Below are 14,018 nucleotides of genomic sequence, written 5' to 3' on the forward strand. Positions count from 1 at the left end.
ATTTTGAATTATTGCAGAAAATAATCTCTGTGGCAAACAAATATTTAAAGGACGCTAAAGGAGGACTAGTGTTCTGGTGAGGACGCCTAGTTGACTCATTTAGACTATTTTTAACCTCACCAGAGGGGTATTTACTGACCTGTTTTATATCGTAGAACAAAACGTTAAAATCTCTTCAGGCATCTAACCAAAAACACATTCAATAAACAAATTAAGTGTATAAATGCTAACGTGTCTTCAAATCTTACACATGGGGGCTTCAAAATGTTACTCGTAAAGCAGCAACATGTTGGAGAAAACAATTTTCACGAGTCGTTTGTGACAAAGTAGTAAACACTTGACCTTCATATAAATGTTAGTTCAGTTAAATGTTTCGATGAGGTGCATTTCTGTTCTTCACTACGGAAGAACAGAAATGTCCCTCCTGTGGTGGTTTGGTGTGAAGGTTTTCAGCTGCAGATCCGTACAATGCATCATTGGATTCAGACACTACGACTTGAGGTTGAAGTTGGTTTTGGACCGACACACAGTCGGCTTTGCATGATTTTATATCCTCTCTCTCTCTCTCTCCTCTCCCTCTCTCTCTCTCTAAACCACAGAACTCTCTGTCTTCCTACTGTCCCAGTCTGAACTTTTCCATGTTGGCCCTGAGGTCCAGTACACTGAGTCCAGGTCATGGTCTCTGGGTTGGACGGCAGGCTGTTTAATTTGGCTGCTTATTTTGTGTCTTTTCCTTCAGGAGGACGCCGAGGGAGGAGCCTGTCCAGGTGACTGGCTACACATGCAACGAAAAGCAATGCTAACATATTCTACTTCAAGACTGTCCATCTATTCATCTGCCAAATAATGACACATTCATATATATATACACTTGCTCTGTCTGTCTCCCAAACACATCAAGAGCTTTATAGATCTGAGACGTAACCTTTAATTTCACTATTCATTTAAATAATTGAAGATAATACAAAATACAGGATGCATTTGAGTTAATTAAGGAACTTGTTGTCTTTTCATGGTGCATTCAGGATCTTCAGGATAAACAGTGAATACAAACACACTGAATGTTATGAGGATGATGTTCAATAAAGTTTCAATGTTTTGATTAGCATGGAAATAATGTAAACTCAAACCAGGTAAACTTAAAGGAAATGTTCAACATTTTGTGAAATATTCTTATTTCCTTTCTTACAGAGAGTTAAATAAAGCTATTGACAGCAGCTGGTTAGCTTAGCTTAGCATAATGACTGAAAACGGAGGGAAACAGCTAGCGTGGCTCCATCCAACTGTTACAAAATACTCCTATCAGCGCCTTAAAACTCACTAATTAACATGTTATATCTTCTTTATTTAATTCATACACAAAAGTTGAAGGGAACTCTTTCCACGTACTAATTTGATCCAACTTGATAAAAAGAATAATTATTAGTGCAGCTTTAATATACTGGACATTTATTTTGGTGTTTACCTGTATAAACAATAAATCAACAATGGCTCCAAAAACAGATAAAGAGGCAAAGAAACGCATCTTACAAACTATGAGGAATTATTAAAACATCCTCAAACTGTCACTCTAACTGGCAGCGACACTCGTTTATCCTTTTTTCTATTTTGTGATGTTGTTTTTTTTCTTCCTCACCGACCAAGAAAAAAACATCCATGACGTTTAAAAGTGACCACAAAAACAAATCAGTTGAAGAAGACCTGTTTTTCCAAGACGCCTAAAAGACAATAAGTCTAATAACTTTGAAGATGTGGGTATTATAAGCTTAATCAACTTACAAATTCCCTGCATGAAGGAATTTTTAGCATCTTTATTTTTGATAAGAAGAAATGAATCTATAATTTGATTGATACGTTGTGTTATTCTGTCTTTACTTTAATGCAAAATCTTTGTAACATACTTAACATTTTCTCAAACATTTCACTGATTAAAATTGTAAAGAAAAAGTAAAGATTTTCTTGCACATCAGCTGGGAGGGTTGCTGACTGTTATGCATATCTTATGTATATTCAATATCTTTACATTTCCTTGACTTTTGGAAGTGGTGGCAGGTGTTCACATCCAATAAACCTTTTACAAAATCAAGCCTCCTTGTTTTTTTAAAATTTTTTTTTTTTACATATGTACTGTTTTACAAGATGGCTGATGTTGGATCTCTGCTTAAAGTGTCCAACAGGAATTACTTCATATTCATGCTGTTGCTAAATGTAACGGAGGTTTCTGTAAGGATTTGTCTCCCCCTGGTGTTTAGGAGCTGAACTGCATCATTTTGTGAACTAAAGTACATTTTTGATTTTTTCAGTTGTTTTTTGTTCCTATATAATCGAAAATAACACTTATATTCCAGATATTTGAATCAACTCACAACTATTTCCTTGATGCCCATCACAGAAATGACCTTATTCACAAGATCTGGAGGACACGGGGAGCCACCGATGATTCCTACAGAACACAAACAAATAGAGCATGAAACCTGAGAAAGTTTAGGGAAATATTCTCAGACAAAAACAAACTATAGGCAGGAAAAAAAGGCTTTATATCATTGAAATGGTCCCTTCTTTTTTTGTTGCATATATAAAAGCAGAATATTCTTTTTTTTTCTCACCTGAATTGACTGTCGACAAGTCGTATTTGTCCACGTCCGGCTGGCTGATCATATCGACAAACATGGTGGGGGTGCCGTAGATAGAGGTGCACCTGTGAGGGGAAAAAGACAAAATAACAGAATGCATAATTTTTCACTTGCAAAAATAAAACTCCAACTGCTAGTCCAGAATTTACTTTTTTTCTTTTTTAATGGGTATGTCTTTATTTTTCATTTCAAACTCAAAAACATTATTTGAGACAGCAAATTTGCTGAAAGTAAACAGCAAACTTGTGGCTCCACCTCCAAACTCTACATAATGTGCCTGAATGCTTTGATTAGTTCCTTTCTTATTCACTTCCATTTGCTCTTCTCTGTCGCTATGACACTGTGTGATTTAGGTCAAAGGCAAAGTTGTGTATTTGCAGAGAGGTCATCTTAACAGTAAAGTGACATAAATAACTGGCCTATTGACCTTTTCCCTCTCTGACAGTTTGACATGAAACTAGAATATGGCTGAAGCATAATTCTAAGAAATCGCATTATATGTGCATGGCACTTCCTTGTTTAAACTCTCGATGTCAAATACGTTTAGTAAAATAATCTTTGTCTAATAGTGCACTCACATGGAATCAGTCAGACTCCAGAAGGACGGGAAACACAGCACATGGTTATACAGTGGGTACGGAAAGTATTCAGACCCCTTTAAATTTTTCACTCTTTGTTTCATTGCAGCCATTTGCTAAAATCGAAAAAGTTCATTTTTTTTTCGCATTAATGTACACTCAGCAACCCATCTTGACAGAAAAAAACAGAAATGTAGAAATTTTTGCAAATTTATTAAAAAAGAAAAACTGAAATATCACATGGTCATAAGTATTCAGACCCTTTGCTGTGACACTCATATTTAACTCACATGCTGTCCATTTCTTCTGATCCTCCTTGAGATGGTTCTACTCCTTCATTGGAGTCCAGCTGTGTTTAATTAAACTGATTGGACTTGATTAGGAAAGGCACACACCTGTCTATATAAGACCTTACAGCTCACAGTGCATGTCAGAACAAATGAGAATCATGAGGTCGAAGGAACTGCCCAAGGAGCTCAGAGACAGAATTGTGGCAAGGCACAGATCTGGCCAAGGTTACAAAAGAATTTCTGCAGCACTCAAGGTTCCTAAGAGCACAGTGGCCTCCATAATCCTTAAATGGAAGAAGTATGGGATGACCAGAACTCTTCCTAGACCTGGCCGTCCAGCCAAACTGAGCAATCGTGGGAGAAGAGCCTTGGTGAGAGAGGTAAAGAAGAACCCAAAGATCACTGTGGCTGAGCTCCAGAGATGCAGTAGGGAGATGGGAGAAAGTTCCACAAAGTCAACTATCACTGCAGCCCTCCACCAGTCGGGGCTTTATGGCAGAGTGGCCCGACGGAAGCCTCTCCTCAGTGCAAGACATATGAAAGCCCGCATAGAGTTTGCCAAAAAACACATGGAGGACTCCCAAACTATGAGAAATAAGATTCTCTGGTCTGATGAGACCAAGATTGAACTTTCTAAGCGGTATGTGTGGAGAAAACCAGGCACTGCTCATCACCTGCCCAATACAATCCCAACAGTGAAACATGGTGGTGGCAGCATCATGCTATGGGGGTGTTTTTCAGCTGCAGGGACAGGACGACTGGTTGCAATTGAAGGAAAGATGAATGCGGCCAAGTACAGAGATATCCTGGAAGAAAACCTCCTCCAGAGTGCTCAGGACCTCAGACTGGGCCGAAGGTTCACCTTCCAACAAGACAATGACCCGAAGCACACAGCTAAAATAACAAAGGAGTGGCTTCGGAACAAGTCTGTGACCATTCTTGACTGGCCCAGCCAGAGCCCTGACCTAAACCCAATTGAGCATCTCTGGAGAGACCTGAAAATGGCTGTCCACCAACGTTCACCATCCAACCTGACAGAACTGGAGAGGATCTGCAAGGAAGAATGGCAGAGGATCCCCAAATCCAGGTGTGAGAAACTTGTTGCATCATTCCCAAGAAGACTCATGGCTGTACTAGCTCAAAAGGGTGCTTCTACTCAATACTGAGCAAAGGGTCTGAATACTTATGACCATGTGATATTTCAGTTTTTCTTTTTTAATAAATTTGCAAAAATTTCTACATTTCTGTTTTTTTCTGTCAAGATGGGTTGCTGAGTGTACATTAATGCAAAAAAATTTTTAGAAATTTTAGCAAATGGCTGCAATGAAACAAAGGGTGAAAAATTTAAAGGGGTCTGAATACTTTCCGTACCCACTGTATGTTGCTATGGTGATGTGATAAAATATATTAAATTAAATAACTTTGTGTAATCAGTCTAGTAACGAATGAAGCTTTTAAATGCAGCTTTTCTCTTAATGTTTTATTGCAAACTCAATCAACTTTCTCCGGTGTGAAGGAGCAAAGTAACAAACGGATGTAAATTCCTTCACAGAGGACAACAAAAAGTTTATATATTATAAATTTTTGGCAGCAGTGGCGTTTACCGTTATTGTTGCCGTTATTCTCTTCTGGCTTCTCCTTATTTCACCGTCCTCCTGCTTACTGTCTGCCTGATTCAGTGTGAATACAGCAACATCTTTGCACAATCACTAATATTTTACCAATTTGGTTATATCTTAATATTAGACTTACAGTTTTTTACATCTTATGTTTACATTTACATCGTAATCTTTTAAGTGGACCTTTTGGCCATGAACAGAAACCATTATTTGCCAATTTCGGCTTTATTTATTTAAAGATTTACTCATAACATCATAATATTTTAAAAGTGGAAACTTAAGCCGTGCAGTGTGTTAAGAGTTTCAAAGTGATGAATTCTTTTAAATCTAATTTTAAAGCAGCAGATTCAGAACTGTTTAGATGTGTTGAGTAATTATTTCTTTATAAAATCTAATTTCTGAGACGTGTTTTTCTGGTCTAAAAACACAATTTTCTTGTTTAACGATTTCAAAACTTAACATTTACTTGTGACTCCCAATATTTTTCTGAATATGTACTACAACTACAAAAGTTCTGCCACCTTGGAGCTACGTAGAGGTTTCTTTGAAATTATTGTTGAGTCACGTCTCTCTTTCTCTGAGCAACAAAACAACATGTGAAATCGGATCCAACCCAGGGAGGCTCCAACTGATCAGAGGAACAGAAACTAACGCTGAACAGACCTCTTACAATGAAAATAATAAGTTTGAACCTTTGACCTAAAACTGTTTCACACGAGCTAAAGCACATTCCGCTGCTCTGTGCACTTTCTGTAACAAAAGCTCCACTGCATCATGTTAAGGAAGTGATATTGAAGACATTTTAATTCTGTCTAAATGCAGAGCATTTTGCCTGCACAACTGCTTTATGTTTGCACTTTGTGGTTGAATTGTTCTAACAGCCATGAAAAAAGGAGGCTCCAGAAATAATGGTGATTAAACTCTGAGCACATCCAAACCCTTTTTTACAGGATATTAAAAGTTCAAACAGCTTTCTGATCTTCAGGTTTTACACAGTCTTCTTTGAGACTAAGTTCACGGACTTGGCCAAAGGATTTCTGACATTTCTGACTTTACCTTTCTCTCTCCAGAGCTCTTAGGTTGGCCTTAGCATTGTACTTAACAGAGGGAAACACGAGGCTCACGCCGTGGATGGCCATACTCATTCCTCCACCCACGGAGCCGAAGCAGTGGTACAGAGGCAAAGGGATGCAGATACGGTGGTAAGGCTGTGGGACAAAAAACCAGGAGACAAAAGGGTCAAAATCTGAGACAACGGCCTTCAACTTTGTGGCAACAGCTTCCTGTTTCAGTATGACTTTACCCCAGTTATTTTAAATATTTAAAGACCAAAATTTAACAACTTGTTAGTTTTTTTTCCTTCTCTGTGGCACTAAACTCAACGGTTCCTACTGAAAGTGTTAATCTTTTAAATATCCTCTCAAATTCATAGTTTCATTTTCATAAAAGGCTCAGTAGTTTCCTAAAACAGCAGTTCACAAATAAAAAAACTTTACTCAAAAAGGAGAAAAAAGGGAGTTTGTTGGGGATTTTCAACAGGAAACAAAGGCAGAAAAAACAATGTACTTGTAGAACGAACTGGTGACAAGATAAGTGCAACTTTATCCCTGTTAATGGCTGTTTTCACCAATATGATTTTAGTGAAAAAAGTTTGTTTACACTCCACTTTGTGTAGCTAGTTCATTTGGTTACAAGAAGGTATTTGTTATCCATCAATGACTTTCTTAATTTTTAAATCTTTTTAATAAGCAAAATTACACATTAACTACTCCGACCTTTAACCTTCATTGTTATACTTTGTTACGCTTTGTAGTCGTTTTGTGTCTCTTTAAGATTTTCTGAGGCGCCTTCCTCTGCTGAGGTTGTAACAACAGAACGAATTAGTTATTTAAGGGTGGATTATTTAACATTACATTTAGTAACATAATATGTTAAAGGTCGCAGCTGATGGTAGTCCGTATTTTTTTTATTGTCAACAACTTATGTAGGTCCAGGTTCAGTAATCTCCGAAAAACAGCTGGTCACTGGTGTTTTTAATCAAACAAGAGGAAATAGTCTACTTTTGTTGGGACTATTTTCAGCAGCAAATGAATCCACATTTGCTACTCAAGAGAGTATTTGTGGCAGCAGGATGGTGTTTTCGGGATTGAGTCAAAATGAACTAGAGTGTGTGTGTTCATTGTGATAAAGAAACAACAGTGAGGATCATTGGTGTGTTTTTAACGGAGATATATGGCTAAGGGGAAGAAGAGATATCATATATAACATGTAAGTAGGTACGTGCACATTTGGTTTTGGTCTTTTGGGGATTTTAAGTAAGTATACATTTATACCACACCACCTCTCAAACTCACTTTACAACTGGTCAGCTCTCTGAATCTAAATCTGCTCACTGGTTAGAAGAGGTTAATGAAAACATTAAAACAACGTGTCGGGTAAAAGACTCACATTCCAGGTGTACCCCAATCTCTTCCCAGTGAGGTAGGAATTGTTGACGATGTTGTGATGAGATAGGGTGGCACCTTTTGGAGCCCCAGTTGTTCCCTGGTAACAAACAATCACAGAAATACTTAAAAAGCAATAAAAATGGATTGATTCAGTATGTAAAAGTGACTCTCATAGGCTTCATGATGAACATTCAGTGATCTTATAAACAAGTTTTTTTTTGTCTTTTTAAACAAATCAAAATTGTTGCCGATACATTTTCTGTTGATCGAATAATTCATTTCAGCTCTTCTTAATATTAGTTGATTCTTTAATGTATCTAGAGTCTGTTATTAAACGTAATTATCTAACTACCGGTACTTGATTGGTTAAACATCAGTATGATATTAACAGAATATTTTTCCTAATAAAACCTGGCACCTAGTTTTTTGTCATCTTTGCATAAAAACACACAATTAAAATGATAAAGAAATAAAAGATTGTATTTTTATTCATATACTTGCTTTGATAAAAAAAAAAAAAAAAAATAATGTCTTATTAGCTGCTTAGAGCAATGTTTAGGAATTATAAGTTTTAATAATGTCTTATTAGCTGCTTAGAGCAATGTTTAGGAAGTCAAACAAGTCTCTAATATCTATTTTATATATATATTGCTGTGAGAACATCTCCTCCAAACAACTGTCTTCATTCATGTTTCTCGCCAAAAATACATTTAACAAGATTACATTTGAACAAATCATGATCACTTTGTAATTTACCTCCCTCTTTACTCATTCTTACTGAGTAGAGCTTGAACGCGTCAAAATGTAACTCAATGGAACCTCCTTTAACTTTAGCTGTTAGGGAATTAAATACAGTAACTGAATCTTGTGATTTATTATTATTATGGGCTTATCTATGATTTATCATGCAGCAGTGGCCCGTGGGTGTAAATGTGACCGGCAAAAAAATTGGGACCATGAAACTGACCTGCAGCCAATTAATCCGTGCATCTCTCTACCTCATATAACCCCACATCAAAACATCCAAACTATCCCTTTAAGGTCAGCAGTAATTCTGCAACAGTTACCGATGTGAACTGGATGTTTATGGGGTCGTCAAAGGAGAGCGTCTTCTGCAGGTCCTGAAGCTGCTGCATGTACTGGCTGCTGCCGGCCTGCATCACGTCCTTGAAGTAGAACATTCCTGGTTCTGGTCTATCCAAGAGGATCACAGTGCGGAGGTCTGGGAGTCTGAGGGGGGGAAACCAAACAAAGAAATGTGGGCCATGTTTTGATAGTAAAGAGCTTCAAGTTACACTTTAGTATTCAGCAGCTCACTCTTAATACACTAGATCTCTCTGCTCCTCTAAAAAGTAAGGTAAATGATTTAATATCAAATAATCATAAATTTTGAAAGGAAACCTGGCTTTGACTCTGTCACTCTCCGCTAAAGCAGTGTGTTAATGTTCATTCTATGAATCTTGCTTAAGTTACTCAATGTTCTGAAAATGTAGAATCAACAGTGCAATGCTTCACACATTAAGGTCAGGAGTCCAATTAACCTGGCGTGGCCCCATTGCCTCAAAAGACTTTTTCACTTATCAGCACAAAAAAAATGGTATTTAAAGCTAGGGTGGGTATTAATTAATTAATTTCTTTACTGTAATATTTGGCAAAACTGTCCTAATAGCCAGTCAGCTATATGTAGGTGAAGTGCTCTGAGAATATCTGCTCATAACTTTGCTCTCCCCTGCCTCTGTGGGCCGCACCCAAAAATTGCCACCGCTCATGTACACTTTGACCAATCAGAGCGAGGCTCCGATTCTCCGTTCTTATTGGCTGTGGGACTGTCCGGTCACCTTGGCAACGACGTTGGTGCGTCCCTGCGTGTTTCGTCTTCCTATCAATGTAACTGAATTCACATGAGACCTTGTAACTTTTTAATGTTAAACTCGCTCATGGTATCAATCCTCAGCCCGGAAAGTTAAAGCAAATATCGTCTCAAAGAAAACTTGAAAGGATGTGGTTCCACCAATGTGGTTATCAAGAATAGTTTTTAGTCTAGGAGGCACAGTCTTATATATAAGACAATGCACGCGCATAACTGACGTTCGGTGGGAGGAGCTACAGCAGGTAGCGTGGCAGGGAGAGGCCAGAGAGCACGCGACGGAATCTCAACGGCTGTTTTCGCCCACCCTAGCTTTAAGGCTTCGTCACAGCAGCGTTTAAAAACACCCAAATGTACTTAAAGGAACGGCGATACATGCAATCCAAAATCTAAAGCTAATGTAGATTATCAGCTGTGATGCACCATAAACCTTTGCCCCTCTTTCAGAATATAAACTGCTCCCCGAGAGAGGAAAGGTTGAAGTTATTATGAGACAGGAGTCAAGGTTTTTTTGAATAACAATATCTAAGGGAGATTTTCTGCCCCTCCTCAAACACTCTTTTCTTTTATATTATCATGTATAATGATCATGATAACAAAAATAGAAAACAGAAAGAAACTCAGAAAGCTATAGCAGCTGACTGGCACTATTATTTCCTGGCTTGCTAGCATGTTAGCCATTAGCTACAGTTGTTCATCAACCAACTGACGTTTATGCAAAACAATTTATTTGAGTTATTATTGTGGTCCTGCAAATAGTTACTTTGTCACCAAGACCCTAGAAACAAACTCTAGTTCAGAGTTGTGTTTACATTAATGCGTTGCCAGCACAAAATCAAAGTGTAACCTTTGAACTTCTTTGCATTGGATTGAAACCTAAATCTATCCAGGAGCAAACCACTAACATCCAACTCTGACCACAATGTGGTGAATCGCATTCCAACGTATACAATTAAGTTGGAATGCAAAAAACCCTGAGGTAGGGACTTGAGGTAGATGCAACTTGCACAGTGACAACAGATTACACAACCTTCTGTGTACAGTCTATAATCCCCCAAAACCTGTACACAAATAACAAAAACCTAGAAAATAAGCTTTTAAAACAAAGGCACATGGGAGCTGAAACGAAAAGACAAGGAGCTGAGAGGACACAAACAAGAGACACCTTGAGGACGCATTCAAGGCAGTCAACATCCAACAAAAACGTCAACATGACAGTTATGCATCCTGTGTGACCAACAATGAGTTGGTTTTCCCCTCTGGGCGGCCCTTTGGGCCCTCAGGGGTCGGTCACACCAAGACGCGTCCCAACAGGCTCAGACGCTTCAAAAAACGCTCCTGTGGCAAAGTGAGTCGAGCAAAACAGCTGATGAGCCAGGGGAGCGGGAGTGTGAACGCAACCAGGCGATCAATATAAATAAAGGGGGCAAAAATGAATTTAATACAGACATTAGAACTCTTGCTGTTGCTCTGTTGTTGGATGAGGAGGACGGGAAGATTATGTTGTTCATCGTAATAATCTTTTGCTGATATCAATGATTGTTCCAACACCATCTACCGTCATCAAAACAGGTAGTCAGTGGTAAAGTATTTGCTCGAAGTGTTTCAAGCGACACCTTTCTAGCGACGTGTCTCAATGTGATCGGCCACTCAGGAAGACATTTTGGATGTGGAATGTGTGTGTTTGTGTGTGTGTGTGTATGCAAGACGGTAACAGATGTGTTTTTCCTTGATGCTCCTATGTTGTGTCTTCTGATGGTTTCCGCGCAAATGTTTTTAAAAATGTTTGTCTGTTATTCTGCTGATTGTTTGGAGCATATGATGCAAGAGAAATTATTCGTTTGCACGGAAAATAAAAGTTTTTTTGGAAATTAGATGTTTGCAACGTACAGAACTGTTAAAGAGTTCAAAAGCAGTGATGATGACAGGCGAGCACTAGCGGCTGTACCTGGAACTCCTGATGTCCCCCGGGACGGACGTCTCGATCTCCGGACATAACTGCTTCAGCATGTCACAGTAGTTCTGAGTTAAGTACTGTGAGGAGCACACTACAGCTTTACATCCGGTCTGTGAAAAGAGGAGAAGAGGATCCACCTTAAATGTGATGTAATGTCACAACAGAGAAAAAACCCCAGATAAGACGGGTAAGTAAAAGTCACCCACCTTCCGCAATGCAAACTCCGCCTCCTGTACCTGGTACGCTGGGTTCAAAGACACCTGTTGGGTGGTAAAACCGTAAACAGCTGCTCATGATGGGAAACACACTGAAAGTTGGACAACAGCCAAAGTGAAACAAAAATGCTAATGAGATATGTGCAACTTTATTACTGTTTATGGCTTTTTTCACCAACACTATTTTAGTTAAAGGTGCCTGAATGCTTCAATACCTTCCACTATGTGCAGACATTTTCACTGTATTTGATTGTCATTAAGTGCATTTGGTGACGAATATGTATTTATTATTTTTTAATTGCTATTATTCTTTATTTTTTTAATCCTTTTATCTTTCTTTCTCTTATCAGAAGGTGTAAATCTTTAAAAAACAAGTCACAAATTTACAGTTTTATTTTTTTTAAAAACTCAGTTAATTGCTCAAACAGCTGTTCACTGTAAAAACTTTACTAAATTTAAAGGACGTAATGAGTTTTTGCGTTAAGAACAAATTGCTGACAAAATGTGAGTAATTTTATCTCTGTTAATAAAAGTTTTAACCAATAGAATATTTGATAAAAAGTGAGCGATGTTTGTTTGTCCTCCACTTTGTTTAGCTTTTTTCTCAGACTTACCCCTCTTAGTCAATAAGTCGACATATTGGTCTTATTTCTGAAATCTGTTTATTATATTTTGCCTCCAGATTTTGGCGAGATAAGCATTATCCGCTCCAACACAACATCCATTTCCTCTTAATCAAACCGATCAAAGAATTTCATTGTAATACTTCTCCACTGTGTAGGCCTGTGAACCACCTTTATAAACTACTGAACTAACCTTTTCTTCACGATGGATTTATTATATTCCATTAATAATACGTTGAAAGTACAAAGGCTGATGGTATTCTATATTTTGTTCGGTGTTCGTCCTCGGGCTCAGTAATATCCTAAAACAGCTAAAACACACGTCGTTTTTCTCAAATAAACAGGGGGAAATAGTGCATTTGTTTGTCATCCAGTGCAACACTGTGGCTCATTAATGTGTTTTTAATTGGAGCTTTTTGGCTCAGAGGGAAGAAGAGATATCATCTTTCTGACAGCATCAACTTAGAGTTTCTCTTATTACGTTTTTGTCCTCGTGCCAGTGCTCAATGCCGTAGCTTTGACTCACCAGTATAATCCCAGCTTTGGCTGTGGCAAACTGGAACAGCAGCCATTCATAGGTGTTGGGTCCCCACATAGCGAGGCGGTCTCCTTTCTGCAGTCCAAGTGCCAGCAGCCCTGCTGCAGCCTGATCCACCTAAAGAGACAATACAGAAGCATGAACAGGTTTAACGTCTTTGTTGAGAAGAAGGTAATTACAATTCAAAGCACCTGCACAGTTCCCACAGATATAAATTTCATCCTACTGACAGTTTCTCAGTGGTTGCACAATTAATGGCAAAGTACAACTAATGTAAATAAAGAGTCAAATAATGAAATCAATATAATGTTAGCCCCCTCTGGCCAGAAGCAGAGCCTTTCTTCTCTGGAAGGGAGGCTAAAGGGACTCTGGTGCTCGGAAACACTACCACTGTTTTCCACAGGGACCGCCAAAATCAACACAAGATTAAAGTTACTCGTAGTAGCTTTAATATTAATATAAATATTACTCTACTAGATTACCGATAAAATTATAATTCTTCGTCTCTCTCGCAATTCATTTGTAATGCCACAAAATATTATCTGAAAAATCAGCTTCAACGTATAATTGAATATCTGAGTCTTATAATTGTTCCGGAGTTTTCATCTTTTCACTTTGTCACCTTAAGTTGCTTGTTAAGATCAAAGTCTAACCCCTCCATTTACACTGAGTTCAGAGATGTTAAGGCACAAACAAACACCTTTTTACAAAACAATGCATTGCTCCTTACATATATTGTAAGGAAAAAAGTATTTGGTGTACTTATATCAACTATAGCACTTAGAACAGTTATGATGTTCTGCAATATGAAAGAAAATCATCTTTCACTTTATTAAGCCATTAATGTTTGTTTGCACTTTCCACTTCGCTCATGTAATCCTGCAAATGTCCCTGCTGTGTGACTAATAAAGTATTATCTTATTTTATCTTATCTTAATCTGTAATGAGGGAAGACTGAACTAGTAGGGCTGCATGGTGGTGTAGTGGTCACAGCAAGAGGGGCCCGGGTTCAATTCCCGGGCTAGACAACCTTCTGTGTGGAGTTTGCATGTTCTCCCTGTGTCAGTGTGGGTTCTCCGGCTTCCTCCCACAGTCCAAAGACATGCAACTAAGGTTCATTGAAGACTCTAAATTGCCCGTAGGTGCGAATGTGAGCGTGAGTGGTTGTCTGTCTCTATATGTCAGCCCTGCGACAGACTGGGTGTACCCTGCCTTCGCCCATTGACAGCTGAGATCGGCTCCAGCACCCTG

General features: G+C 38.4%; 1 protein-coding gene across 1 annotated transcript in view; it reads right to left on the minus strand.

Annotated features, from left to right (window-relative positions):
- acsf2 (acyl-CoA synthetase family member 2) overlaps positions 1–14,018 on the minus strand; it is a 31,791-nt gene that overhangs the window by 11,531 nt on the left and 6,242 nt on the right. Inside the window, exons 3-10 of the mRNA XM_054598605.1 lie at positions 12,756–12,884; positions 11,598–11,651; positions 11,383–11,501; positions 8,635–8,797; positions 7,569–7,664; positions 6,177–6,328; positions 2,607–2,698; positions 2,367–2,443 (exon numbers count right to left, since the gene is read on the minus strand). Of these exons, the coding sequence (XP_054454580.1) occupies positions 2,367–2,443; positions 2,607–2,698; positions 6,177–6,328; positions 7,569–7,664; positions 8,635–8,797; positions 11,383–11,501; positions 11,598–11,651; positions 12,756–12,884 (882 nt within the window). The remainder of the gene's footprint in view (positions 1–2,366; positions 2,444–2,606; positions 2,699–6,176; positions 6,329–7,568; positions 7,665–8,634; positions 8,798–11,382; positions 11,502–11,597; positions 11,652–12,755; positions 12,885–14,018) is intronic.

The sequence above is a fragment of the Anoplopoma fimbria genome, chromosome 5 (genome assembly GCF_027596085.1).
Source record: "Anoplopoma fimbria isolate UVic2021 breed Golden Eagle Sablefish chromosome 5, Afim_UVic_2022, whole genome shotgun sequence".
Lineage (NCBI taxonomy): Eukaryota > Metazoa > Chordata > Actinopteri > Perciformes > Anoplopomatidae > Anoplopoma > Anoplopoma fimbria.